Source organism: Corvus moneduloides, chromosome 21 (genome assembly GCF_009650955.1).
Source record: "Corvus moneduloides isolate bCorMon1 chromosome 21, bCorMon1.pri, whole genome shotgun sequence".
Taxonomy (NCBI): Eukaryota; Metazoa; Chordata; class Aves; order Passeriformes; family Corvidae; genus Corvus; species Corvus moneduloides.
Genome location: NC_045496.1, coordinates 3875532 through 3903529, shown reverse-complemented (window position 1 = coordinate 3903529; position 27998 = coordinate 3875532). Strand labels below are relative to the sequence as shown.

The following is a 27998-nucleotide window of genomic DNA, read 5'->3' as shown; positions in this document are numbered from 1 at the left end:
AAGAAATAGGGTTTTATCTATTGTATTACTGGTGCCACAGTAAATAAAATTCAAACATCTGTGCCTTTTATAGGAAGGGGGCATGTACGTGTAAAATGCTGGCAGTTTTTGTTGAATCCATAGAGAATCAGTTCTGGACTTAGTACAGTATGTCCCAAGAAGTGTTGCTATTCCTGTTACCACTCTTTTTTCTTCTCATCCATGGAGACTCCGCCGGGACCCAGTGCAACCACGAGGAGGAGCCCTCCAATGACAGACATGGTCTGGAAGAAATCGTATTTGAGGAAGTCGTGCATGGGCTTGTAGACTGGGATGGTCCAGAAGGCATTGAAGTAGATGTTGATGCCAAACAGCCAGATGACCAGAGTCAAGGCAGCCAGCTTAGTCTTGAAGCCGATTGCCACCAAGATAATCAGGGCTGTGCCCACAATGTTCTGCAGAATCTGCAAGGGGAAAAGCCATGAAAAAAGCCATTTACTTACACAGTTCTTAAACACATACACCAACATCAGAGCAGAGCTTGGATAAGTTCAGCTGTCACGACACAGACAACCTAATAACATTTTTTAAAGTATTCATTTTATTTATAGATTTCAATAAGCATTGAGCAGATCCTGCAGGCCATCTAGGCACTGCTACTACATTCTAGATGCTCAACTCATACTTTAATGCTGGGATACTTACAGAAAAGAAGTTCATATCAAAGTGTAGCAGGGTCATGAACATGAGGACGAGCAGCACACGTCCCCCAAGCTGCATGTACTGCTTTGGGGAGCTCTCCCTCATGGTGGGGACACCAGCAAACATGCTCTTCCCCTCCGAGCGGGACTCAGCCAGAAGCAGCAGCAAGCCTCCCCCAAGGGCAAGATTCCTACAGAAATGGGGAAAAAGGAGAAAAAAAAAAAAAAAAAAAAAAGGAAAAGCAGTTTAGTACAGCTTGCACTCTTCTATAGCTGTAAAATCTTATCTGACAATTTTGATAAGGATCTGAGTGAGAGTGAGGAGTGACTTGCTCTGCACTGTGGGATGTGTTCATCTGTGTTAGACTCCCCAGCCCCAGCAGCACTGAGCACACCAAAGATCTGTGGGAACACAGCCTTCCAGGGAAGTCCAGCACCCACCACTCAGGTAGAGTTGCTCCAGTGGCTGTTACAACACAGATTTAGTTGTGTTAAAGTTATTCTGTACCTCAGGTTTAGCCATATATGCCAAAGTAGTTCAGAGGTTGCTTTGAGAAAACAGAGCAGCAGCACTGCTAAAAAGTTACACATTGACAGGGCTGTAGTAAGCCCAGTGTAGCTGTTGTGCTGTCCTCCCCTCAGAGGGGTGCAAAGGCAACAGCAAACCATCACTCAGGGCCTGACAGGAAAGCTCATGTTTATAATCTTGTCTTGTCCTTAGGGAAGGTGTTAAGAGGTTTAAAATCCCAGAAACCACTCCAGAGACTGCATGCTGTAGTTTTCTCAGAAAATGGCTTCAGTCATGCAGAAGCAGAGTTGCTACTTAGGCACGTAGGGAATAAAAGCAACTCTGATCCAGTGTAGACAGTTGGATGAGCTCTCAGCCAGGTTAGCAGCAAAAGCACTTGGATCCTAGTGGGTTAGGATTAGTCTTTGCCTTCCTGAGCCTGCTGTCTACAGTTCAACACAGACTCTCCTGATTTTTCAAGTGCTGTCATTTCTTGTTTAATGTAAATGCATCGTTTGTAAAAATCTTTCTAGTAAATACTATGTACAACTATCATTTCCTCTGCCACCAAGTGTCAGTTTTCATTCTGTTTCCATAAAAACTTCCAGAAGCAGGCATACCTCATCAAGAACTTCAGGTCCCACAGAATGCTGTATGCAATAGTCTAGGCAAAGAATAAAACAGGTTAAAACACCATAGAAATGACACTGAAGTTCTGAATTTCTGTTATAATCTCAAGTCTGTATCAGCCATAGCAGAATTCAATTATAAACACAACACAGGGAGGGAACCAAGGTAGGTTACATCAGCATGCTCCAGTGAGTCTGTGTAAAAAAGGGAATGGAAGCCAGAATTTGATTTGTGCTTTAGGGCCCCAAAATGCCCTGGTTTGGTAGGGGAAGGATGCTACTAGCTAGGATCCTTTGTGGTGGGAACACAGCTGAAGGCCAAAGCAACTGCAAGTTCCACATTTGGCTCATTAACTGACATCCAGGTAAATTGCCAGTTACTTCTGCTAAATTGGTCAAGGTCAAGTATTGAATGAATGTCTCCAAGCTGACTAATTGCAATTACATCTATTGGGCACATCAGGAGAACAGAAGCAGCAAAATAGTTCAATGCCATCAAGGACTGGCACTAGGCCAGGGTGGAGAAAAATTCCAGGGTTCCAAGTTATATTTAAACATGTTGGGAATACTGGGGCTAAGAGGGATTTGAAAGGTACAGTTTCGAAGGGATGAAGATTTAAGCCTCCTACCTGTAATGCTATAATTCCAAACAGTCCAAAGCAGGCATATTGCACAAAGTTCCTACTCAGCACCAGGATACAGCCACCTGAGGTGGGGAAATTGAACACAGTTACACTTGGAAAAGCTGCTGCAGGAATGCTAACTTGGATTTTCCCTTTTTTTTTTTCTTTCATGAAGTAACTGTTAGGGCCATCATGTTGTATTGCTTTTCCCTGAGAGGATAAAACCCAAAACCTTTCTCAAGTCTTCCATCAAAAAGCACTGACAACCTTCGTCACTTTGACATGAGGACTGGCAACTGCATTAAATTAAGGTGACCCTCTACACAAAATAGTGAGGGCAAAAAATCTAAATCCAGACACAAGTTTAAAAATTGGCTATCAGGAACAGTAAATCAGGGACATAATATAAACAGAAAAGGATTTTAACTCTCTCCATTTCTAATAGCCTGAGCCCACCCAGCACACATATAGCAGAGCACTCCCTTCTGGGATTATTTTGATTCCTAGGCTTTGGAAAAATTTCTGACACAAGCACCTCACTCAGGCTTAAGTGCACCCACCCCAGGGTAAGACTTTGCCAGGGAGATGAATGCCCATAAAAACAGGAGGCTTAGAAAGTCTCAACATTGCCCCATTTAAGAAAACATGAGTATTTAATTTAGAGAACTCTGGGTGTGGTTTGTATTTATGGATGCATGTACAGAACTGAAACCAGATTGTCCTGATGGATTCTTGGCATCTCTGACTCAGAGGCAGTGTGTCACAAGAAACTCTCCACGACTGCTTCCAGGAAAGGCTGGAGCAAGTCAATTCACAGTTCTTTTCATTCAGCCCATGTAGTACTATCAGTTCTGAGCTGTCAGGGGCTATTAGGAAATCAGTGAGGCATCCCACACTGCCACGATTCACAGTGCCTGCATGAGCCAGGGCTGCAGCCACGCTGGAGTGCTCTGCCATGCACCTGAACAGCCCCAGAGCCACTTACTCAGCTGCCCGAAGAGGTTTAGGAACACAAAGATGGAGGCCAGGAAGTAGCCACAGTTCCACGTGCCATCGATGTAGTCCCTCTGTTCACTCCACTGGAACCACATGCGGATGCCATCCTCCAGGAAGGTGCTGATCAGGCACAGCCGGGCCACGTGGGGCAGGTACTGCTTCGTCACCCTCAGGAACTGCACGGGCACACACGGCATTAGCAGGGAAGGCAGCAAAAGGGATACTGCAGGGATAACAGAGCCCTGCTCTCCACAGACTGAGGTCAGCAGTTCTCATGCACTCACGGTCACCAACATTTCGAGAGAAACTGGGACTTGGATTTAAGGAAATGCTTCTTCACCCACTGGGAGCAGCAGGGGAAACCTGTCATTCTCCATTGGACTAGAGCTTGGAAACAAGCAGAATCCAGCAGCACATTTCTGTGTAACAGGAACTGTACTTTGATGGAGCTCTTGCTAATGAAGGCTGACCTTGGTTTTAGTTTCTCTATCTCAGGGTTTCATGTTACAGCTCAACTATCAGATAGCCAGGAGCTGAAAGGGCAATCCTGCTCCCACCCATGTACTCCAGCACTCACCACCCTGGAACAACCCAAATTCAGGGAGCCAGGCTCATAGAAAACAAGTTCTGTACAAATTAGAAAACTTTACACAATTTTTTGCCAAGCTTCTTCCCTCCAACAGCTCAGAAAAACAGCAGCAGCAGATCTTAGATCTACATGACCACTGCATGGAATTGCACCCTCTATCCTCCAGGCAGATTCTTACTTCCAAAAAAAGGAGCATCCTCTGCAGAAAGGAAACAGACATTTACAGCCACAGTTCAGCGCAGTGGTTAAAAGGAAATGATATCATCATGCAACAGATGCTGAGCTTTAGTTTTGGGGAATGGAAGATGTATCTGGGCCCCCTTCATCCTGCAGGCTCCTGGGGCAGTCTGCTCTGCAATTGCAACAATTAAAGAAACAAATACAGAACTGCCAAACAGATTCTAGAGGGTCATGTTCTATAGGGCTGTGGGGTGCACAGGAAAACTTACTGCCACTGGGTTAGGACAAGTGTTTACTTGTCTGGGTAGCAGTGGTTACTACTTAATTGGGACTTCCACCAGGAAGGAGATAAAAGCCATTTCTGACAGTTTATTCCTGCCAGCAGCAGTCAGTCAATACTAAAGACTACGCAAACGACAAGCCTAACTCACTGTGCAACTATAGATTATCACAAGAAAAAAGTCAGCAAACATGCTTAATAGTCAATTAAATAGTTAATATTGGAACAAACTGCGCTGTTGTACTGCCTGTATCCAGAGTCTAAGGGTCAAAATTCACCTAATCAAGTGCATTTTAAGTGCAGCTGTACTCTGCCTCCAGGCTGCCACTTCAGGCTTTTTTCAGCCATGTCAACAGTTGGATGAATGAGTCAGAAGAGAATTTCTGATCTTTGTCACTCACTGAATGAGACACACATCTTGGTTTACAGCTTTCCTCCCTCCTGGGTTTCACTGTGAGGTTCAGGAAACTTGCTGAGGAATACTAAGAATGAAGTTCTTACAAGCCAGAAGTCATTTGTAAGATACAGAACAAGCAACTTTGGTCTAGAAAGAAATGAAAGAAGGTAAGTGCTGGGAATCTGTAAGGAAAGGATAAAAACAGTGCTGTGGAAAGGCTGAAAAAAGCAACAAATAATAGAGAATATCTTCCTCCAAGCCCCATCTTTCCTGTTTTGAAGTGGGTCACGGGTGCTGACCTCATTTTCCTCTCCCCTGGAACCAAACAACCGTGAACAGCTCAGGTGAAGTATCCAAGAAGACACTTAACATTTACCTGTTCTCTTGGCATACAGAGGAAATTTAACACCGGCCATTAAACACGAGTGCACACATCCAATGGGCTCCAGACAAGTCAGAGAGGCTGCAGCCTACGGCAGCTCCAGCACTAAGCAACCTCATGGCACACACATCATCCCTGGACACCCACAGCTCCTGGAGCTGCACTCAAGTTGAGCCTCCTGTACACAGCAAGCTCAAATAAGCTTCAGAAACAGCCTGTGGGAACAAAAATCCAAGCCAAAGGAACCAGGAGATCCAGAGAGAAAGGAAAACAGCTACACCACAACTACAGGAAGAGAATGTAACAGGCATCAAGTGATTTTACAATTAGAGGATCTGGGTGTAAATCACTCAAGTAATTTAACTAAAGATGGAATAAATTACAAGAAACATGAGAGCCACAGCAGTGGGACTGAATGAATAGCACCAGTCACCCTGGGTTGGTCCCTGCACAAGCACCATGTGGCTCAAAAGCTGCATCCTGAGCCCACTTCCTTTAAGATTCACACAGACAGATAATGGGAAACTTGGTGGCTGCAGTTCAGTATCTGCAGCTAAGGAAGGGGACCTGAAACACACCCTGCACTGAGCACAACGCATCCTAATCCAAACTGTTTGCACTGATGGAGGCAGCAGCATTAAACTCACGACATCAAATAACTGCATGGCTTTTTCTGCTCTGGGCTTTGCATCAACTGCTCTCCACACATCCTTGGAAGAGGTGAAACATTGTGAGAAAAGACAAGAGAATGCTAAATAAAACTATTTTAAAGAAGAACAGCTGGTTCTGTGTTGGCAGCCACGTTACTGACATATGCCAGAGGGGCTTTGTGTTGCCACTTCCCCCTCTAATGGGATTAGAAAGGCAAAGATAGATTTAAAGGCTCCTTTAAGTTTAACAACCAAGGATGTACAAGAAGATCCAGGGATCCCATAATTAAAGCTCTGCTCAACCCCCCATTTTTCTAAAGGAGGACTGAAATATTCAAACCCATAAAAACTGACCAAGAAAGAGGCAATAAAGTGATTCATTTTGACCCCACCTCCAATAGTTTCAAATTTGCCAGAAGTCCACTCTGATAAAAGTGTATATACAATGGTACAATTACAGGTATTTAAAGTCCAATAAATGGACATGAGTTGGGAATTTTTGCAGGTATGTCCTGTCCAAGCACAGAAGCCTTTTCCTGTGTATTCTTGGATCAGGGAAGTTGTGACCATGGTGAGGAACAGCACATTGCTCATCTACACAGAAACCCTCCTGAGCTGCACAGCATTATTAGTCTAGAGCTTCTGATAAAGCATATCCAAAATATCTTGTATACTTTTAAGGGATTGCTTGGTTCTGGGAGAACAAATACCTCCAGCAGCCTGGGACACCACTGATCTTACCTGGAAGAGGATGCTCAATCCAATGGCAGAGAGAAAAATCCCTTCCTTTCACCAACCTGGATATATTCACTCAAAGAGATCCCACCCAAAAATCACAGGGACAGCAACAGCCATTACATTCATTAGCCCAATGCCTACAAAGTGCTGTAAAAACTGGGAACAGGCTTTCCCGTTTATTTCCAAAGGCAGGATGAGGGCTCTGACCCACTAGAGCATTGCCAGCAATATTAATCAAGTTTTTAATTGCAGGAAGATTTCTCAAAGCTTTTCCCTTCTGAAGTGTGCTTTATACCAATTCCCTTTCCCAAAAGGCTATTTATTAATGAAACCTTTTCAGTGGTACTTTTAGTAACTTATTGCATTTTATTATCACTGTTCATGGGAAGATTTTTCCCCAGCCTAACCAGAACAGGCTATTTGGCTGATAATGATAAACAATCAGTGCACTGTCACCACGAAGCTCTAGAGAACATTTCTAAATTCAGTTATTTTAATATAACAGACAAAGTTCAGATTAACAATGAAATGTTTTCTTCTCCCTTCCATTTTCTGCAAAATAGGATATTAAGGACAAGAAATAGGGGTTCAAACTGAAAGAGGGGAAACGTAAGCTAAATATTAGGGAGAAATCCTTCCCTGTGAGGGTGCTGAGGCCCTGGCACAGGGTGCCCAGAGAAGCTGTGGCTGACTCATCCCTGGAAGTGTCCGAGGCCAGGCTGGACAGGGCTTGGAGCAACCTGGGATAGTGGAAGGTGTCCCTGCTCACAGCAGCGGCTGGAACAAGATGGGCTTTTAAGGTCCCTCCCAACCCAAATGGTTCTGTGATTCTATATCACATTTATCTGGACAAGATACATCAGCATTTATCTTGGAAAATTAAATAAACCCCCCCAGTCTGGCTCTCCCTTGCAGCCCTCTCACTGCTGTACAATGACTCAATAGTCTCCTTGCATTTTTGTCCGTGAATCTTTTTTTTTTTTTTGAACAGCAGAAATACCAAGCACCCACATTCCTAAGGATTTATTCCTAAAGATTATTACAGACATTAGGAAAGTTGCCTGAGATCTGCTCCCTCTTAGGAAGGGATTACAAAGGAAAGACAGTCCTAAACACTCCATGCAGGCCCCAGATACAGCTATTTTCAGTACATGATGGCTGCACTGAAGGGGTTACCATGTAATATTTTAACAAAAATCACTAAAAATGGGCTTAATTTCTGAGTATGTAAATTATTTAATTAACAACATTGGGCTGGTGTTACAATGTCTCCTCCACTGCAGTCCTTGGGAATTCCTTACAGCTCAGAGCAGCCTATTACCAGCAATCCCATCCCCAGTACTGCTCCTCACTCGACTTAAACACAGAGATAACTGAACCAAGTGAAAAAACCAGAAATCCTCAATTTTTTCCCTGCCAGTTCAGCTCCCCAGTTCAATGGTGAGAGAGAAAAGGGGAATGTAGCCTTGGGAGAAGTAGGACAAGCCCTTTCACTGACAACTGGCTGTCTGGCAAGCTTAGCTGCCTGTAAGACAGTGCACTAGTTCACCTCTGGATTAAGAGCCACTTATTACTGCTGAGTATCTTGGCATCTAGGGCATAATTTGCTAATTCAAAGGGAAATTACAGTATCTGAGAAAAGCTAAGCGTTACTGTTTGAATTTAAGGAACAGATTATTCTTGCTTTTGTAAGAGACATTCAGGATTTCCTGATAAGCCATGGAATTAGCTATAACATTCTCCCACAGGGTTTTTATACTACAGAAATTAAGACTCATTATGTGTTGAGCACTAGTACAGAGAGTGGAAAAAGCAAGAACATCACTGAGAATGCATTCAGCTCCCAGAACAGCCATTGTCCAGCCTCCACCAGGGGAGTTTCAACACAATTTCAGTCCAAATGTTCCAAGCACTTTTTTAAATCCAAGATGAACTAACAGCTCATGTAATGCCAAGTGTTAACTTCACAATATATACCAAAGGTTAGTGTTTAGCAAGTCACTCCTACATTGGTGTGACACTGAGCTTTAGCAGCACAGACAGTACTCGAAGGTTCTGACTGAGCTACAAGGCAGAATTAACACAGGAGTTATTACTCAGAACACCATAAGAGTTGTTTTGCAACCTGATGGTAAGAGTAGCAAAACTCCAAATTCTGCAGCTAAAGGCAAGACTCATCTTTAAACAGGATGTGGCCAAGCACAAGTAGATTTGTCCCATTTAAAACTCACTTCAGGAGGAGGCAAACTACATTTAAGCTGGACAAAAGAGCTTTCAGCAGAGTGAAAAAAGGGGTGTTAAAGACATCTAGAAATAACCCCACAGGAATAAATAGAGAGGTGTTATAAAAAGGTCAGGACGAGCGTTGCAAATTTTGGCAAGTAATGTGAACACTGCAGTGATGGTTTACTTTCTCCTCTAAAAGGAGCAAGAGGACAAGGTAAACAGAGAATGACCAAGATAATCCAGACATCCCTTAAACTGAGTATTCCACACACCACAGGAAGCTCTGTCTCTAAATCAAGTCTTCCTTCTTCCATCTGGGGGCGGGGAGGAAGTGCAGAACAGGTTTTCCCAGTGAAATCAGTGAAAGACAGAGGCAGCACAGCCCCCTCAGAGCTGTGACGTTTTATCGTGCACCACACAACTCACACTAAATCACAGCAGTTGTAGAACCAGGCAGAATCAGATTTTCCAGCCAATTTGCTGAATATGATTACTCGCTGCCTCTTATTGTCGATTAGATGAATCACCATGACTGTGAAGATCTTTGCAACACCATCCCCAGCAGAGCAACTACTTACACTCAAAATATTCCTGTTGTCACACATTGTTAGAGATCACAAACTTCTATTTAAGAGAGAAATCACTCGGGCCTCCACTGAAATAAACGTAAGAAGGTTTACAAAACAACATCAGCTTGTTTGCTTTCCTTTTGCCCCAATCCTGAGCACAGCACCACAGTGCTGACCAACCTTTTCCAGTTTGAGCTTCCAGACACGGGTCAGGATTTCACGAAATCACAGAATGGTTTGGGTTGGAAAGACCCTAAAGCTCATCTCGTTCCAACCCCCTGCCATGGGCAAAGAAACCTTTCCCTGTCCCAGGTTGCTCCGAGCTCCATCCAGCCTGGCCTTGGACACTGCCAGGGATCCAGGGGCAGCCACAGCTTCTCTGGGCACCCTGTATCGAGGCCTCACCCCCCTCACAGGGAAGAATTTCTTCCTAATATCCCATCTAACCCTACCAGGTTGGATAACCCGGTCACTGTCCCATCCCTGCCAGCTCACACTGGCTCCCCACACCCCTCCGTGCCCTACTCACCAGCCGTGACGGCTCCTGCTCTCCTTCCACTTAATCCCTCCTGGGAGAAGCCCTGTCCCCAAGGAGAACTCGCTGTACGAGAGGCTCGGGCGCTCACTCGAGGGCACGGGCGGCCGCTGGGCCTGCGGCGGTGGGAGCCGGGCCCGGGGTCCCCTCGGAGGTAACTTACAGGAAACTTACAGGAAAGACACAGACGGACTACTTCCAAGAACATGTAGTGAGAAGGCAAAGTAGAATGGGCACAAATCGAAAGAGGGGAAATCTAGGGCGGATATTGGAAAGAAATTCCTCCCTGTGGGGGTGGTGAGGCCCTGGCACAGGTTGCCCAGAGAAGCTGTGGCTGCCCCATCCCTGAAAGTGCCCAAGGCCACTTGGACAGGGCTTGGAGCACCCTGGGATAGTGGAAGGTGTCCCCGCTCATGGCACGGGTTGGAAGGAGACAATCCTTAGGATCCCTTCCAGCCGAAACCACTCCATGACTCTATAATTCCATAAACCCCCCGCCCCGCCACAGCGCGGCCCCGAGGCGGCAGCGACCCCGCCGCCATCCCGGCCTGGCTCGGCCGGGCCCCTCAGCGTGGCCCCGGCGCACAAAGGCTGCCGGGCAGGCGTGGGGGGGAAGGCGAGCGGGCACCCACCTGGTCGGCGAAGTCCTCGGCGGTGTTCATAATGTCGTTGTGGCCCATGGCGGGGCCCGGGCTGGCTCTGGGCGGGCGGGGCGGTGGCGGGGCCGGGCCGCGCTCGGTACAGGCGCTGCCACGTCGGACGGGCCGGGCCTTGAAGGCGCCGCCGCGCCGGCGCGCGGGGGGCGGGGACTCCCCGCCGGGACACGCCCCCGACACGCCCCTCAGCGCTCTTAAAGGGGCCGCGCCCCCGGCCCCGCTCCTGCGTGGGGGGGGGTCTCTCATTCCGTCGGGGCTGCCGCCCCGCAGTCCCCGGTGGGAGGCCAGGCTGTGCCCCCGCCATGGAGAAATATGAGGTGCTGCTGCCAGGCTTAGGCTCTGCTCGGCAATAAGCGCGTGGCTGCAGCGTTGTGGGGGTGTAGATGGTGCTGGAGGTGTCAATGTGGGGTGCATGGCCCTGAGGAGGGGCATGTTCCCTGGGCAGGGACTGTGGGTACAGGTCCCTTTAGGGACATGCTGTAAGTGGCTCTGAGCGGGTTTAGTGGTGCTGGAGGGGTTTATGAGGGGACATGGCCCTGGGGAAGGGGCGTGGGTACCCCTGGGAGCAGCACACAACCGTGGGAGGGGGAGTTGAGTGGGCCTGGGGGGGTTACATGGTCCTGGAGGGGCTGTGGATCGCCCTGGGGGTGCTCTCAGCACAGGGGATGCCCTGAAGGGGAGGGAGGGGAAGGCCTGTGTCCCAGCCAGGAGTTGGGGTGAAGGTGGGTGTGCCCCTAGTCCTGCCATGGGGAGCTGGAGGCCTTCCCTGTGTGGAAGCTTTCCATGGGGAAGCGAGCGGAAGGGGTTTTTGCCTCAGATGTTCTGCCCTAGCTGAGCAGGTGCTGTGGGGGGTCTCCTGTGCCTGCAGGTGCTGGAGCAGCTCCAGCCCGGGGCACTGGGCACGATGCTGGCAGCTCGGCTGAAAACAGATGAGGGTGTCCAGAAGAAATATGCAATAAAGCAGGTGAGGAGGTGGTTGCTAGGAAAACAAGAGTTTGGCATGTTTGTTTTCTCCAGGGGCACCATGATCGTAACGGGAGACACAGGCTGGGCAGCTCAGCTGCTGTGAAAGAGTAGGCTTGCTCGTTATTGTGCTGCTTTTTGGGAAAATGGGAGATTCAGATCAGTTTACTGGAATGCTGAGGCTCAAAGTGGGGAAAGGGCAGCAGCCTAGGTAGGTCCCCTCAGTGTTCTCACCTCAGCTCCCTGCAGCCCTGACAGTGTGGGAGAAGCCCTGGCTACCACACACTCATTTACAACTCTGTTTTACCTATCTCCTGACACCAAAACTGCCCCAAACATTACAGATTTGAGCTGGCATTGAAAATTTGTGTCACCTCACACAGAATTTCCAGTCCAGTCACCGTGACAACAGTGTTCTGGCTTGAAGTTCCCCTGTGTTTCTTCTACAGTCTCATCCTTGTCTTTTGTTTGGTGCAGGTTGAATGCATTGACCAACACCAAGCAAATGTGGCCTTGAAGGAGGTATTGGTGCAGTCTTTTCTTTATTACTTCACTTACAAAGACCAAAGTCTTAATAGAAACAAGTCTTTTATCTACAAGGATTAGCTGAGTAAATAATAAGTAAATCAGGTAGGACTGTTTGTGGGGTGTGCTCTCTGCCCTCTGCTTGGGCTCAGGCCAGGATTTTGTATTAATTGTTGTTATTTTTGGATATGTAGATTCAAATGGACAATTCTTCTTGGAGAATAGTCCTTTCTTAGAGTTTTTATTTGTTTTGTGAAGCCAAGGCAAAACTCATGCTTTTGGCCTTTAAGCTGAAGGAGAACCTTGGTCTGTTTTAGTTTATTATTAATAACTCAATGTCTAGAGAACATATTTAATGATATGCTCATTTCTCAGAGTTGGTCTTTTTTAATGTGAATGATTTGACTGGTTTTCTCTGTTTGTTGCACTTTTTTTTTTTTTTTTTGGTGCAAATTTGTTGCAATGCCTCGAGTAAGAAGCATCAGAAATACTCTTAAAATACCAAAAATGGTTGCAATGAAATATGTGGAATAGCACATGATGGATGAGTCTCACAGTGCCCACTACACACAGCATCTGGAGTTGGAAAAGAGTGACAAGAGATGTCTCTGCAGATATTTTATCCTGGTCAGAGAGGTGACCTCTTTCTGTACCAAACGTGGCATTACCAGTAAAACTTGATCCAATTTTTCAGTTGAAATAAATATTGAAATCCATCTATTGAAATAAATGCAGTTGTGCTATCTGGGAGCGTGGCTCTTTTTAGTTTTTCTGTTGTGTCTGCACAGCCACAAACACAACTACAGAAGAGTAACTTGAGTTCTTTTTATCTTCCACATAATCAGCAAATTTGCTGAAGTGATTAGGATTTGTTAGAGCCCTACACGGAAACCACCTTCAAGGAGGTAAAAACCTCTTGTGTCATTGTATTTGCTGAGGCTCGAGCTTGCATGGAGGTTACAGGAAATAATGGCTGCACTTGAAAAATCATCCTGACTTGTATTCTAAGATGTGTTTTCAGGTTTGGATGTTAGGAACTGAAGAAGGGGGTAGTTCACGCATCATCCCCCTGTGGATCAGTTTATATCCTTGGATCTGTCAAGGCTGTTGCAGCACTGAGTAGAGTCTGAGTGAAGTATTTTCCTTCTTTCCACACTTGTGGATGCAAATATTTAACAGAGCTGGCGCTTTGGAGAAGTTTGATGAGAAATGTGACATGAACAAGTCAGGAACTGGCTTAGGGTGTTATTTAAGGTCCTGTTAAAGGGAAGGACTGCTATAGAAAGCTCTCTATTTTATCTTTTTTTTTTATTCTGTGCAGGCAATGGATTTGCTAAAACTCCGCCATTCACACATCTGTACTTACAAGGAATTGTTTGTGACTTGGAATAACGAGGTGAGAATGGAACAGGATTGGTTAAACTGGAATGTGTGGCTTATGTTCTAGGCACATAAGCATATTCACAGATTTAAATTTGGGGTCATTGGGGTGAGATGCTAAAAAAGAAGGTTATTTGGTTTCAAACAAGCCTGGGTTTTTTTGACTCCTGAATGAACACACTAAAAAGATGTGAATATGTATTTGTTGGAATCCATCACATGGCAGACTCCCAGATTCTGATGGGAATTAGTGTGCAATTCTGATTTTCATGCCTGCATGAAAACCTTTCTATAGGGGATCATAAGAAGCTGAAAGCCCTGACTTATTTATTTGCAGGTTTTCTTCAGTGCTTGAACAGAATCTTTGATGATTTTGTGGATGTATAATTGATTTGAATCATCCCATACAGCTTCAGATAAGATGCTTGATAGTGGTGGTTTGTTTCATTTGCTAAAACAATGAGCATGCTGTATTTTTAATGAAAGAAATTAAATATTATCTCTTCTGTGAGGGAATATCATCTCAGAACCCTTTTGTACTGTGAACATCACACCCACCAGTTTGGTTTTGTCTTTCTTACCTGCAAACAATTAAGCAATTTTGGTGTAATGTTTTATTACAGGTCTCATCTCCGTTCCTCTGCCTGGTAATGCAGCACTCAGGGCAAGGAGATCTTTCAGGTCTAATCGAGGAAAAGAGGCAGAAGTCAGAAAAGATAACAGACATGGTAAAAAGTACAGAAGAGGCACCTGTTTGAACTGAAAGACTTGTTGCTTTTGTGGTATTCCTTCTTTCTGAAAATCCTCCCTAAAGTCTTCAAAGCACAGGAGGGTGGTTTTGGAAACTCTCTTCTGAAAGATATTTGAAAGTTACTGTCTTTGTGTGACACTTTCATGTCTATTCCTCTCCACAGGTGGTTCAGAAGTTCCTGAGACAGATGGTGGATGCTTTGTTTTACATACACAAACAAAATATTTGGCACAGGTGAGCAGAAATCTCATTCTCTTTGTCTGACAGGCCCTTGTTCTTTGCAGTGTTGGTTCAGCACAGTGCTCAGAGGCAGGGATTTTTACTCTTCCAAGAGGAGAAGTAGGGAGTAGAAATTCCAGACTTTAGATTAGTTTTCTTTTACTTCTGAAGTTACCTACTTCCTGAGTTTTGTCTGGAATATTCATTTGACTGAGGTATTAGCTCTTGTTTTTTTGAATGTTAAAAATTGCCCATCTCTGTAAATGCTCACATTTTGGTGGCTGTGATGGACAAAGTTTACTTTGTGTATCTGAATAAGAGACAACCCTTGCATTCCATGCTCAGATCAATTTGTGTCACAAGCACAAATTTTAAAGCATTTAAAGAAGAAAATAATTGTATTTTGGTTGATTATCACTTGTATATTAAAAAAACCCCAACAAAACACAAACAAAAAATGTCCAAACCAATCCCTCCCCCCCTCCCCCCCCAGAAAACCCACCACAAAAATCAACCCAACCCTTCTGAGGGCTAAAGATGCAGGAGATTTGTAATTATATGTAATTAGACTCTAATTTCACAGGCTGACAGAAAATATTTGTGTTGCAGAAATCTCAAGCCATCAAACATCCTTGTGACTGGTGGAGCATCCTTCATGCTTAGTGACTTCAGTACTGAAACACTTATGAAAGATGAGCTGAAGTGGAGAATAAGAGTGGAAAAAGGTAGGTATTTGTTTTTTCCTATTGTATTTTTAAAAGATTTGGTTGTGGTGGATGTTTTTAGTCCTCAGAGAAAAATTAGGAAAGAGGAAAAAGTTATCTTCCCTCTCCTTTCTCTGCATGAGACTATTTGTCTTCTAAATAGGATTTTCACAGGCAGTTGTCTGCAGCATTAATTGTGTTTACAAGTGAAAATTACAGATATGTCTGTGACTCTGAGCTCTGCAACCAAAACAGTTGGAATCCCTTTTAGCTTTATACTCAGAAACATCTTAGAAAATTGTTCTTTAGTTTACAGTGTGTTTTGTGGTCTTTGGAAGCACAATGCCAGCAATGTCACCCTGTGATTCTTGTTTCTACAGACAGCAAGTCTTGGATGGCTCCAGAAACATTTGGGTTTTCTTTTACTGAGAAATCTGACATCTGGTCTCTGGGCTGTGTCCTCCTTGATATGATGAGCTGCCTTGTTCTGAATGTGTGTAAGAGTGATTTATAAGGGATTTAAAGGGTCCTGGGCTCACCAGGATATCTGTAAATGAATTTGTGAGAGCTGTCTGACACTGTGCTCTTCCCAGGCAGAAGAGATAACTTCCTTACTGCAGGATATCAGAGGGGACAGCAGCTGCCTTGAGGGAGTCCTGACACTGATGCAGGATGGAGAAAGCAGCTATTTGCCTTTCTTTCCAATTTTACTGATGATGCTACAGATTGAGCCCGGCATGAGACCCACAGCAAGGTGAGTTCTGGCTGCATTCCCTTTATTGATTTTGTCCTAAACCCCTCCTACACACACAAATTGGGAATGTTAGCTGCTGTTGGAAAGCGTTGAGTTAACATTGCTTATCCTCCTGCCTCAACAAATTGAGTTATTAAAGACTTGATGTTCATTCAGAGTGGACACTGATATGCACAGGTGTCCCTTTTTGCAGTTATATTATAAATTCATGTTATACACAATTTTATGAACCTGAACTTGACACCTAAGTGTGGCTTGTACAGTGTGAGCTCTTTCATTAGTTGTTTTGAAGTAAATTGTTTTAAGTTCTGTCAAAAATAATCTAGTCTAGAAGTAATATTAGATTTTTTTAATATAAAAATTAAACAATGCCAGTAGATATTCTTTTTTACCTTACCAGTTCTAACTTACTGGTGCTGCCTTTGTCTCTCAAAATTCTAGGGATCTGGTGACTGTTCCATTTATTGGGAAATGCCTGGCTTTTGCGGGTGACACCTCAATAAAACTGAAGAAGTCTGTGTCTCCCATAGTAACAGATGTGCTCTTTCAGGGAGGAGTTGAAAGTGTTCTAGGTAATAAGGAGAATAAGATTAATGTCAGGGTGATTTTCATAGGAAATAGACCCTTCCAGTCAGGATGGATTCTACCTGGAAATAAATTCTTGAACACTCATTTTACCTGAAATAAAATGGAATCCTCTTTGGAGCAAGGATCACTACAGAGCCTTTTCTCTAAACTCCTAAGATTCTCAGCCATTCCTACTGCAAAAGTTAAGCAGGGTCAGAGGTCATTCCTCAGAAGATTTGGGAGCTCCACTTACTTTGTTTGCATTGTAACGTATTTGCCAATTTATGCTACAAAGGATCTGCTCCATCATTTTCCTTCTAAGTAAAGGAAGATGTTCTTTTAATCTGAAAAGTCTATTGGAATAATGCATTTAAAGCTCCTGTTCCTGCTGTGATTTAATATTCCAACAGGTCCCCAAATATATATATATATATATATATATGTATATATAATGCCAAATACATTGTGAATCATCACACTTTGTAATAGTGAAATGTTTGATGAGTTGAGGGAAAACAATCAACAGTCCCTTTTCAACAATCCCAAATTTCACTATTTTCATTCATATGAATTCACATCTAGCACAAAACACAGACAATTGGAGTGCTTTGTGTTTGTGTGGAATGGTTAGAAGAATTTCCTTGGTTTCTTAGACTTCATGCAGGCTTCCTGGGATATTGAAGAAGTCCAGGCTAAAGGCATTCAGCACCTTGCCAGCTTTGTAAAGGATAAAAGTGGTAAGGCACTATTTGATCAATTTATTTATTTATTCTGCTCCTTCCTTACACTTTGAGATAATAGGAAGAGGAAAAAATTTCTAATGTCAATAAATGAAAATGAAATTCCTCTCTTCCTATTTCTCCAGGCCAGTAGCTGATAGGATTGTGTTGGTTCTTGTTCTGTACATGCTTTTGTTAACCAGCAGAGGTGTTTTACTGGATAAGAAAAATGGGCACTGGAAAAAAAAAAAAAGTGATATTTGAATTGGCAACAGACTGACATTTGAGGAAGGTGATTTCCACAAGTCCTGGAATGACTTGGGGGTAATTCCTGGGGCTGCAAGGCTGGCAGAGCAAAAGGAAGCTACACCCGGCTAATTCCTGTGTGTCTTGCAAAGCTGTGAGGGTGAAAGCTGTCTACTTTCTCCCAGAAACTGCACATTTTTCAAATGAAACTTTCAGATCAAGGTTAATAGTTCAAAGCACTGTGTTAAATCAGTTGTAAAATGCTCTGTCCTTTGACAGCACTTTAGTGCTGGGATTGGCTTATGATGTTAAAACTTAGGGTTATTCATAGCTTTAATTGATAAAGAAAAAGAATAATTTGGTTTTTCATTAGACTTACCTTTATCTTCAACTTAAGAGAGCTTTACTTGGTAATCCAGTGGGCTTTGGTTGTAAATAACAAAATGAATCTGTGGGATTCTCATCCAGTCCTGGTGACAGCAACACGAGGCTGTGCTCACATCTGGCTTGTTTGGCACTTCTGCACCATGACTGAGTGATGCTCTCAGCTTCACAAGTGCTCAAAATGGACCCCTAAAAACCATCCAGTTTTCCTCATCATTTTATCACATATTTGTGGGTACACTGAGTAGCTGTATGGGGTATTCTGAAAGCTCCAAGTGTTCCTGGAAATAGGAGTTGGGGTGAAACACTTTGCTCTGCAGATTCTGAACTGCATGGCTTGGCATTCCCTGCACCCCAGCACTTGCTGCATTCCAGTGTTGGCTACACTTGGCTGGCACAGCCTTCAGCTGTCTTTAATAGGAGATATTTTCCACACAGATTAAAAAAATTCACTCTGTTTTGTTCTCTTTGATTCAAGAACCTCGTCTCAAACAATTTCTTTTCCCCACAGCATTCCCCTGTCTGCTAAAATGCACAGAAGTGATCACTGGTGCCATGAAGACTCACATAGATTCTCTGGACTTACAAGTAGAAGGCTGCACTTTACTGCTTGAAATTCTTAGTCAAGGTACAATTACAAGACTTCCTCCTTCTGCTGGGTCGTGTAAAGATTAATGGAGCAGATAATGGGTTCAGTAATGATTTTAGGGGATGAATGTAAAGAACTAAAGGAAGTTAAGCAGCTTTCTGGATTCTTGTGGCCTTCCTTCAGGACTGGCATACAGGAATTGTGTGTTAAGACTTAATTTTAAATATAGATACTGATCTTGTCCAGCCAAGTTTGTTTTCATGTTATGTAGGGTGTTACCAGAGTGCATAAATAAAAGACTCTCATTGTTTTGGTATTTACATTTGAAACCATAAAAGTGGTTTTGGGTCTCCTGTGTGGTCTTTGCTGTCACTTTCACGGCAATTTACCCAAAACAACCTGATAATGACACAAGCTTAAAAATACTGAGAATTGACTTGCAGAAAATGAAAGTTTAAAGTAACTTTTGCTTATTTTTTGTGAAGTAGTGCTGTTAATTGAATGTTTTGCTATGCTGACAGCAGGGCAGGAGGGTTCAGATTTCATTCAAACCCACTGAAATCTTTGTTCTATTCCAATGTTTGTGGTGACAGCTCTGGAACACGGGGTGATGATGGCCCTGGATGAGTGCGTGGCCAGCTGCCTGTTAGACACAGTGAGAAAACACTCTGAGAATGAAGAGTTCCTGTCATCACTCTGCACATTATTGATGATGGTTTCAGCCAGTGGTGGGTCACCTTGCTCATTCTTTGGGGAATATTAATTTATTTTTGTTTTCTGAAACAAATCCAAGATACAATGCAGAAATGGTGGCTTCACTGAGAGTTGTAGATATCTGTGGGCATGTATTAGTTTAATAGTGGTAATATTGGTAAGATTGACCAGATATTGATAAGAGAACACCCCTGAAAGTATGATATACAATGCTGAGGCTTCAGGGACTTACAGGACCTCTCTAATAGATACAATTCTGTATTTCCTCTTGGTTTGGAAGCAAGTACAAACTCTGCAAATAGTAGTGCTTGAGATAATGAGGGCATAGAACCTGAATCCTATTTTGGACTGTGCCATGATGAATGGAAACCATTCTACCTAGTTCTTCTGCTTTGTTTCCTTCTGAACTTGTAATTGCTAAATATTTGTAGTATTTTTAGTTGTTTTCAGTGTCAGTTCAACAGTCATCAAAGACTGTTTTTAGAAATGGTTACAGAAGGATTTAGCAGCAAGGGTGTAACCTTAAAAAAAATTATTACAAAAAGTCATGTGTGAGACCAAACTATTTTTATCCAGCGTTTCCTAATTCTGAAGCTTGGTTTGAATCGTTAAAATGGAAACAGGTGAAAAATTGTAATTTACACCCCCTCGGTTCCTTTCCTGCTCGGTGAGTTTAAAGTCTGTGAGGAAAAAGGATGGGCAGACATCCATTTGAAAGGATCAGCTGGGTTAAGTGCATCTTGTTAAAGAATTCGGTGTGTGCTCTTGCTTTCTTTTGTCCAGCTGATGGGCTCATGTTACCGGTTTGTTCTCTCAGTTTAAATACGTTTAGCGCTGCCTGTTTCGAGGCCAGTGAGTGAGACAAAAATACCGGGTTCTATAGAATTTCTGTGGTTTTCAGAAGTAGCTGCGGAGAATCTCAGGAAAGTTGGAATCATTCCAGACCTTCTGTCAATTTTAAGACGTTTTCTTCATAATGACCAGATCTGCTTCTCTTGCTGTGCCGTTCTCTGGAGCTTGGCTGTGAGTGGTAAGTAGAACACAGCCAGTATTGTGCCTGCTCTCATGTGACTGAAGGGCAGCAGGTATTGTGCCTAACTGAGTTCAGACATTCCTGTCGCTGGGATTGGAGTTTTCTCCCATTCTTGTTGGCAGGGAACTGGAATGAGATGATCTTTAAGGTTCCTTCCAACCCAAACCAGTCTGTGATTTTGTGATTCTGGCGAGTTATTTCCACAGCACTGCTAGAATCACTTTGTGATCCATTAAATCACAAAGTGATTAGATTAGATAAAAATAAAAATTAATGCAGATTTTTTTTAGCAGCCCTTTATGTGATAAGGTGTCAAAGCCAAATTTTTGCCATTCAGGCCAAGATGTGACCTGATTTTATATTTACTGATTTGTTTCTGTGACGTGTTCTTGTAGAGGTGTGTGGTGTTCTGATCATCAAGGAAGGCTGCAAGCACAGACTGTGCACAGTTGCACTTGGTGTGTTTTATTCCCTCTGTACAACAAATCACCCGTTGGATTTATGGGAATCTCCATCCTGCAGCCCAGATTCTGTCAAAACTGTGGTTATTTCTGGAGGTTTCTTGCTGTGATCCCTCTGCATAATTTAAATGGCAAAGAACACAGGTTCCTGCAGAAGTTCAGCTTTCCCCAAGAAACAGAATTATTTATTAGTCCTGTAGCATTTGGTCTGGTTCTGTACATTTTTGATTCCTTCCCTCTGCTGCCCTCCAGACTAAAGCAATGTTGTATTATTCCAATGCCAACACCCATTAAGGTTTTACTGATAAAATTTGACATACAATGATATTATCACTTGATTAAATAACTCTGCCTGATGCATTTCCTTTCTGTTAAGGTAATTCAGAGAATAATGGAGACCAAGCAGTGCTGGAAAGTGCTGTCCCCGTCACCTCTGCAGTCCTTCAGAAACACCTCCAGAACGGAGTCGTTGCAGAGTCTGCCTGCTCGGCTCTGTGGGCACTGTCACTCCAAGGTGGGTGTTCCCAGTCTCCTTGTCCCTTGGGCATGGAAAAGGTCTGTGTGTCAGTGGTGAGCCCTGCAGTCCAGGCTGCTCGGCTGGAGGAGGCTCTGCAGATGGCAGCAGAGTTAGGAATTTGCATCCTCTCTTGGTCACTCTTCCCTGCACTCGCTGTGTGACTCCCTAATGGAGCCATTTGTGATGAACTGCAGCAATTAAATCACCAGATACTGCTAATGGGGACTGCATTGGTGGGCAGCCAATTTGCTTGGTTGATTTGGAACAATATTTCATGTTAAAAAAGAAATCATCTCTTTCATTATCATGTGCACTTAGGAACCCATCATTGCAGTAGTCCTGTCTTACACCAGAATATTGTCACATTTACCTTCTGCCTGCCCTTGTGGCATTGATCCACTGGGAAAAGCTGAGCAAAACACCCTCAGCAATCTCATTTCTATTCCCCATCAGCAGAATAAGTTGAGTATTCAGGACTCTTTATTCTTTTGGCTAGGAGGACATTGAAATTTTGGGGTTTTCTGTGTGTTTTGTTTATTTTATTTAAAGACTGTGTAACGGAGAGTGACTGTGAACCCACAGCAGCACTTCTGTTGGATGCACTCAGGATGAACCCAGAAAGAGCAGTGCTGGTGAAGAATGGCTGCCTGGCATTAGCCAGCCTTGTGAGGCTGTCAGGTAACATCCTGCAATTCTGGTTTTATTAATTACAAATCAGCTCAATCAATATGAAAACAATCATTAAAATCACTTCTGCCCTGCATGACAGTGTCAGCTGCATATCTGGTCGTCTTCTTGTTCCCAAACGCTTCAGAATAGCTTTTAGGAAGACTGAAAATAATGGGCACAACTTCCTGAAAACATGACACGTGCCAGCTGGGGAGGGGATGGGAAGCAGATCACGCAGTCTGCAGCTACAATGAGCCCAGCAGTGTTTGTCCTCCTGCAGAAACTGCAGCTTTGGCAATTCTCCTGGACTCAAAAGGCAGTGGAATAGAGCTGATCAAAGATGAGTATCATCTTCACTTCGATGAGCCAGGGGTGGCAGAAGCTCTGTGCCTGCTGATCAGCGAGATGGTTCAGTATGGTGAGATGGCTGGTGCTGTTACTTGCTGAATCTCCTCCTCTATCCCAACCCCAAAATCAGTAAAACCACAACAGCAGCTGCTCAGGGACATGTTAGTTGTTCTAACAAAAGACTTCCTTTGTGTCTGAGGAAGTTCCAATTCATCCTCCTGAGAATTCACTCCACTTGTTCCCAATAAATGCCACTCTGGTGGTAAAACATTTTAACTTCATCTTACCTTGCCTTCTCCTTGTGTAGCTCTGCCCTCTCCCTGTGCTCCTTTAGCTCCTGCTCCATTGGCAGTTGTGCTTTAACCACAAATTATCCTGTTCATTGACACTGCAGATGAGGTTATGCTGGATATGAGGTCCCAGAAAATGGAAAAGCTGCTGTCTGAAATAAAACTCCAGTTTCCATTTAGCACGGTATGGAGAAGTCTCTCTGATAATAAAGAGGGGGTGCTTAGTATATTATTTCTGGTGATGGATTTTGATCATAGTACAGAAATTTAGAGAATTAGCTGCATGTGGAGTGAAGAGTGAGTTTGTAAGCATAGTTCTAACTACTGAGAACAAGTGGTTGAAAGTTCTTTTTTCTTGTTGTTTATGCTGAAATTTAAAAAAAAAAAACCTATGTCCTTGCAACATGACATTAATTTACTACAGTCTTCATGCTAAACCAGGCTAAAGTTTACAGGAATAAAGCCATAAGTACATTACATCCAATTTATTTTTGGTTTGGAAGTGGCATCATTAACAAAATAAACAAAAAACCAACAAAAACTTTCTGACAGTTTGTGGGAAGATTTAACATACATTAAATTTCACCAAGTAGTCACATTGAAAAAAGGAAAAAAACAGCCAAGTTATCAGAGCTATTTAATGTGTGACACTAATGATTCTTTTGCAATGGCTTGCTGGCAAGAAACCAATGATTAGGTTTGTTCATCAAGCCAGTAAAACTGGTTAGTCTTAATTTTGCTGATTTTAGTTATGTGTTTATAGAACTGGTTTCAAAGACAGTTACAAACTGTTCTCCAGGGTCTCCTGCAGGCATTGCCTGCACCACTTTAAGCAACACTGCAGCCACAGGGTAGTGCAGAAAAAAATAATCACAGATGAGGAGAAAGCTCCCTCTCCTGTTGTAACAACAGCAGCCACTTTAAAGACCCATGTTAGACACATTGTTTTTATTAATAAACAACTACAAAAATAAGTGGAGCAACAAGGTAATCTTCTATTTGACACACAAATAATCTTCACATCTCCCTGCAGGAGATTCTGACCCTGGTGGATGCCACACTCTCGAAACTGAGGAAGGAAAAATGCTTTGTCTGAGAACAAGACTTGGGCACTGCAGGATACCAAAGCCTGGATCCTCCATTAGAAGATTCTTCTCACCAGGAAGATGAATATTGGGCTATTAATAATATAAAAACAGGTATTATTGTTGGTTTAGGTACCGAACTGTGTGACTAACAGCAATAATTAAGAATTCACCTTGTGGTTGACCTCACTTTGTGCACCTCACCATACTTGAAATAAAGATTTTAGTCCGGGGCAGTTTTGATAAAGCAATGGCAGTTTCTTCTTTCATCTACCATAATTAAATTTCTTTTAACTTATTCAGTGTCTGTTTCCCTTGAAGAAATTTAACTGAAGTTTCTTCCCAACCGCAGGCATTTGTCACAAAGGTGGTTTGAACACAGTAGCAGGCATCAGGCACAGGGGCCATCCAGCAGGGATACCAGCAGCTTTCTTGGACAGCAGCATTCCTGTACTTCCAGGTTATTGTAGAATTGTCTTTGGATTGATTTTATGAAGTAGCTGCTGTCAGTTCTGACTTATCTCTAAATTTGGAATGTGACATGAAACCAGCAAATGCTGCAGATGGAAGATTCTACCCTGTGTTTTTAAGTTTTATAATTTTTGTTGTTAGTTTTGTTCTTAACAGCAGCTTCCCATTTCTTTTTCTCCAAGGTGTAAAGTCTCATAGCTGCTTGTGCATCCTGGATCTGGAAGAGAACAGACCAGATGAAGATGTGAGATAATAAGCAGCTAAATCTTCCATCATTTTAATACATCCTTCCAATTAGCATTTCATGATCTCCCTTTACATTTAGGCTCTGTGCCTAGTGAAAGGGATAAATGGTGTATTTAGAGTCCAGGGCCCACCACAAGGCTCTGCACTTCTGATTGTCACTGGGAAAGTCATAATGAAAAAATTCTCTTGATACAGTATCTATGAGCTCCCCTCCCAATTTTGCTTCCCCAGTTCATTCCTCTTTTCCATCCTCCTGCCCGCTGAAAGAAAGGATCTCACACTGTTTATGCATCCTGCCACAGTACAGCAGGGCAGAATGCTGCTTTCAAGGTAAGCAGATCTTGACCATTACATTTTCCCCTGGGGATTTTAAAATAACAAGAATTCAGAGTTAAGAGCTGACTTGTGCAAAAGCTGTTTATGAAATAAGGAAACAGTGAGCAAGCCTAGATGACAATGTCACTGCTACTGGTGTCCAAGCAGAGCTTGCTGAGCTTCACTGGAATGAAGGCACAGCATTCTGGACTGAATCCAGAACGCAGAGCTGGATGTTCTGAGGAGGTACCTACCGAGCAGTGCTCTGCTGTCTGCACCTGAACATTGAGCAGCTTCTCACAGAGCAGCTTCAGGGATGGCCTGGAACTCTAGAAACAGAGTAAGATCATAAACCATGCTGTCTCACAGGACTTGAAACAACAGAGAGGGGTGTATATATAAAAACATTATGCTCCACAAAGAATAGCACATCTTAGCCTCTGCTGGTGAAATATCAGGAATAATGAATGCATTATGAGACTTGTGTGCATAGGTAGGAAAGAAGGAACAGGGTCAGGTAACAGCAAGCACAGGAGCCAGTCAGCAACTCTGGAGTCTGTTAATTGAGCTCCTTCCCAGCAGTCTCTTACCTTGACTCTCTCTTTGAAAGGTTTGTATCTCTGTGTGTCTCTGATCTTCTTCTGAGGATGATCAAGAAATAGGACCTAGAAGAAATCACATTTTCAGACTAAATGTGCTATTGGATGAAACTTTACAGAGCTGAATGTGCAGCTGCCTGGTTTTTCCTTCCATCCATTATAAGAGACTCTTTAAAACCATGAAAGGACAAGACCCAGATCATACAGACACAGGCTGGATTCAGGACCACGCTTTCCAGGAGTTCAGGTGTGTTCCCTTGATCCAGAATGATGCATTAGAAATTTAATTTTCAATGTACCTTTAGATCATTCTTTAAGGCGTGTCCAACTAAAATCCTTCCCTTCAGGATCTCAGCAACCTCCTTCTGAACCGTTTTAAAGTCTTCACCTAAAAATGCCACACAAGGAAACATTTTCCATGAGCAAACACTGCATCTTTTCTGGGAAGTAACTGTATCCTTGGGACAGTAGTTAGGCAAACTGCACAGTACACTGAATCCCTGCTTGCTAGAACATAGAGGATTCCATATAGAGCACAGCCTGAATAGGAAATGGCTTTTTTAATACCATACTCCACCAGTTAATTCCTTCAAGGGCATTTGTCATCACTGCATAAAAGCACTTCTTCCCACAGTTTTTCTTTGCATTAAGTTTAACATAAATCTCAGCATTTTGTTTCCCCAAATTAGGTCTCAAACTGTTCCAAGCTCAGCCAGTGAGGCTTCTGTGACAACCCATTGAATTCCCCCTCTTTAAAAAACATTTTGGGGGGAAACCCCTCGTACCTGTGTTTATATTCTGAGGCCGTATGCCACTGACAGCTGTCCTGTAGTCTGTCACCTTCTCTGTAGGCTTGACATACTTGTCATAAATGCACTTCCCAAACTGGTTGACGATGGACACCCGAGCCACGATGCTGTCCTCGCCCTTGGGGCCCACCCCCACCATCTCACAGTCCATGGCCACAGCTCGGGTCAGCCTGAAAGGCAAAGGGACAGCTTGGGGACACCTCTGCAGGGCCCAGGTGGAGCTCACGAGGTTCACACATGGATCTGAACAGGGCAAAGCCTGTCAGCAGATGAGGGCAGATGTCAGCTCAGTGTGCACCTGCACATCAGTTCTCAGAAGCCTCTGCTGCCATCCTTCCCCCTGGAATGTCACTCACCCATCAAAAGCCTTTTCCTTCACCAGCACCTGCTCCACAGACTGGGATTGCTCCGTTTCAAGTCTCAGGTTCCTTCTGGCAATTTTTGCTGCTTCAGGTCCTATTGCTGCTTCAATATCTTTTGGATCAACATCATCAAACCAGATGTCAGCCCTGGGAAGAAAAGATGTAATTACATTTAACAGTCTCAAAGCAATCTGGTGTCTGTTGTATAAAAAGTATGTTTACTTTTTAAATCAAGAGCTAAGCCCTGTGAAAATTAAGTCTATGACTGTCACCTCTGCAGGTTTCTTGCTGTGTCTGAGGAGTAGGGGCAATGTGTGTCTTATTTCTTCCAGAATTTGGTCTGGGAGAGTGCAGCTGTTTTGAATGCACCTCTCTGTGCTCCCCCCAAAATGAATATTCACATCCAGGGCTGCTGCCTTGAAGTACTCACTCTTTGGGCTGCTGCTCCACGTGTTCCTCAGCTTTCCTCCTCTTATGTTTTAGTTCATCCTTCTCCTTCACAACAATGCCATTTTTCTTTTTTTCTTTGCAGCCTTTCCCGTTGCTTTTGGTGCCATTTAAGTTCTTATTCACTGTAACCCCCTTGGATTCTGGCTTGCCTGCAGGAGGACTGTCTTTAGCAGAACCAGTGACCATTTTATTTGTGGATTTGGTCTTTACCACAGTCCCATTCCCATTGACTGCTGGGACTTGTGGACTTTTGGTTGCTTTGAGTGGCTGCTTCTTTTTGGTGTCTGTTTGACCCGAGGAGAGGGGTTTGCTGGAGTTATTTGCCTTTTGTTTCAGTAGCTAAAATGACATTAAAGTAAAAAAAAAAAAAAACAAAAAGGAAAAAATATAAAGGAAAAGAGCCCAGAGAAGAGAAGACTTTAGGGTGACCTAATTGTGGCCTTCCAGTACCTAAAAGGAGCCTTCAAGAAAGAGGAAGAGCGACTACTCACAAGAGCCTGGAGTGACAGGGCAACAAGGGCAATGACCTCAAGCGGCCAGAGAGCAGGACTAGATGGGATATGGGGAAGAAATCCTTCCTTGTGAGAGTGCTGAGGCCCTGGCACAGGGTGCCCAGAGCAGCTGTGGCTGCCCCATCCCTGGAAGGGTCCAAGGCCAGGTTGGACGGGGCTTGGAGCAGCCTGGGACAGTGGAATGTCCGTGCCATCGCTCCGTGTCAACCCCACCGTGGAGCCGCATTCAGGGAATGCCAGCCTGGCCCCCGTGCTTCCCCGTTCCGGCCCCCCGGGGCTGTCTCCCGCTCCCCACACCGCATCCCCCGGTGCCCCTCACCTCCTGCAGCGCCTTCCAGTTGGAGGAGAACTCCTGGGGGCTGCGGGGGGGACCCACGGCCGCCATGGCGGCGCTTTTCGACACGGCCGCCGCTTCCCCGAGGGCCGCCTTCTTCTTCTTCCTCCTCTTCTTGCTCTTCCCGCGGGCCGCGGTGCTCGGCCCCGCCGCCTGGGCCACCGCAGGACTCTGCTTCGCCATGCGGGGCTCAGCGGGGTGGGACCGGGATCGGGACCGGGGGGCAGCGAGTCCCAACCGCGCCGGCGCTACCGCAGGGGGACCGGCACAGCGCCGCACCGCCCCGGCGGGGAACGCCGACCCGCGCTTGGGTTCCGGAGCGGGGGGGGGGGGGGATGGCTCCG

General features: G+C 44.2%; 3 protein-coding genes across 4 annotated transcripts; 1 reads left to right on the top strand and 2 right to left on the bottom strand.

Annotated features, from left to right (window-relative positions):
* Positions 1 to 6: 6 nt before the first annotated feature.
* SURF4 (surfeit 4) lies at positions 7 to 10747 on the bottom strand. 2 transcript variants are annotated; one of them, XM_032130709.1, is made up of 7 exons: positions 10615 to 10633; positions 9457 to 9533; positions 3426 to 3612; positions 2447 to 2523; positions 1809 to 1852; positions 685 to 871; positions 7 to 443 (listed from the first exon to the last, which is right to left on the bottom strand). In XM_032130709.1, exons 2-7 carry the CDS (start codon positions 9481 to 9483, stop codon positions 177 to 179), a joined length of 789 nt encoding a protein of 262 aa, XP_031986600.1. In that variant the 5' UTR covers positions 9484 to 9533; positions 10615 to 10633; the 3' UTR covers positions 7 to 176. The 2 variants fall into 2 exon arrangements, with proteins under 2 accessions (XP_031986600.1, XP_031986599.1); XM_032130708.1 differs by lacking the exon at positions 9457 to 9533 and having other exon boundaries at positions 10615 to 10747.
* STKLD1 (serine/threonine kinase like domain containing 1) lies at positions 10661 to 23789 on the top strand. The gene is made up of 19 exons (XM_032131198.1): positions 10661 to 10865; positions 11478 to 11602; positions 12079 to 12123; positions 13448 to 13522; positions 14130 to 14234; positions 14421 to 14491; positions 15086 to 15201; positions 15561 to 15673; positions 15774 to 15934; positions 16376 to 16506; positions 17155 to 17238; positions 18362 to 18478; positions 19033 to 19167; positions 20055 to 20183; positions 21024 to 21161; positions 21714 to 21842; positions 22114 to 22251; positions 22576 to 22655; positions 23505 to 23789. Exons 1-19 carry the CDS (start codon positions 10661 to 10663, stop codon positions 23565 to 23567), a joined length of 2160 nt encoding a protein of 719 aa, XP_031987089.1. The 3' UTR covers positions 23568 to 23789.
* REXO4 (REX4 homolog, 3'-5' exonuclease) lies at positions 22942 to 27948 on the bottom strand. The gene is made up of 8 exons (XM_032131288.1): positions 27640 to 27948; positions 26789 to 27147; positions 26353 to 26505; positions 25973 to 26166; positions 25487 to 25575; positions 25179 to 25253; positions 24843 to 24917; positions 22942 to 24244 (listed from the first exon to the last, which is right to left on the bottom strand). Exons 1-8 carry the CDS (start codon positions 27835 to 27837, stop codon positions 24143 to 24145), a joined length of 1245 nt encoding a protein of 414 aa, XP_031987179.1. The 5' UTR covers positions 27838 to 27948; the 3' UTR covers positions 22942 to 24142.
* Between the last annotated feature and the right edge of the window lie 50 nt (positions 27949 to 27998).

What these genes read in the sequence shown, in the direction of transcription:
- SURF4 (XM_032130708.1), bottom strand. Translation starts at nt 10,662, where the DNA reads ATGGGCCACAACGACATTATGAACACCGCCGAGGACTTCGCCGACCAG. An exon ending in CCGAGGACTTCGCCGACCAG is followed by an intron (nt 3,613 to 10,614) that starts GTGGGTGCCCGC and finishes GTGCCCGTGCAG; the next exon opens with TTCCTGAGGGTGACGAAGCA. An exon ending in AAACCTCTTCGGGCAGCTGA is followed by an intron (nt 2,524 to 3,425) that starts GTAAGTGGCTCT and finishes TCCCCACCTCAG; the next exon opens with GTGGCTGTATCCTGGTGCTG.
- STKLD1 (XM_032131198.1), top strand. Translation starts at nt 10,661, where the DNA reads ATGGCGGGGCCCGGGCTGGCTCTGGGCGGGCGGGGCGGTGGCGGGGCC. An exon ending in CAAATGTGGCCTTGAAGGAG is followed by an intron (nt 12,124 to 13,447) that starts GTATTGGTGCAG and finishes TATTCTGTGCAG; the next exon opens with GCAATGGATTTGCTAAAACT. An exon ending in CTTTGTAAAGGATAAAAGTG is followed by an intron (nt 17,239 to 18,361) that starts GTAAGGCACTAT and finishes TTTTCCCCACAG; the next exon opens with CATTCCCCTGTCTGCTAAAA.
- REXO4 (XM_032131288.1), bottom strand. Translation starts at nt 27,837, where the DNA reads ATGGCGAAGCAGAGTCCTGCGGTGGCCCAGGCGGCGGGGCCGAGCACC. An exon ending in GTGGAGCAGCAGCCCAAAGA is followed by an intron (nt 26,506 to 26,788) that starts GTGAGTACTTCA and finishes TTTTCTTCCCAG; the next exon opens with GGCTGACATCTGGTTTGATG. An exon ending in AAGGAAAAGGCTTTTGATGG is followed by an intron (nt 26,167 to 26,352) that starts GTGAGTGACATT and finishes TTTGCCTTTCAG; the next exon opens with GCTGACCCGAGCTGTGGCCA.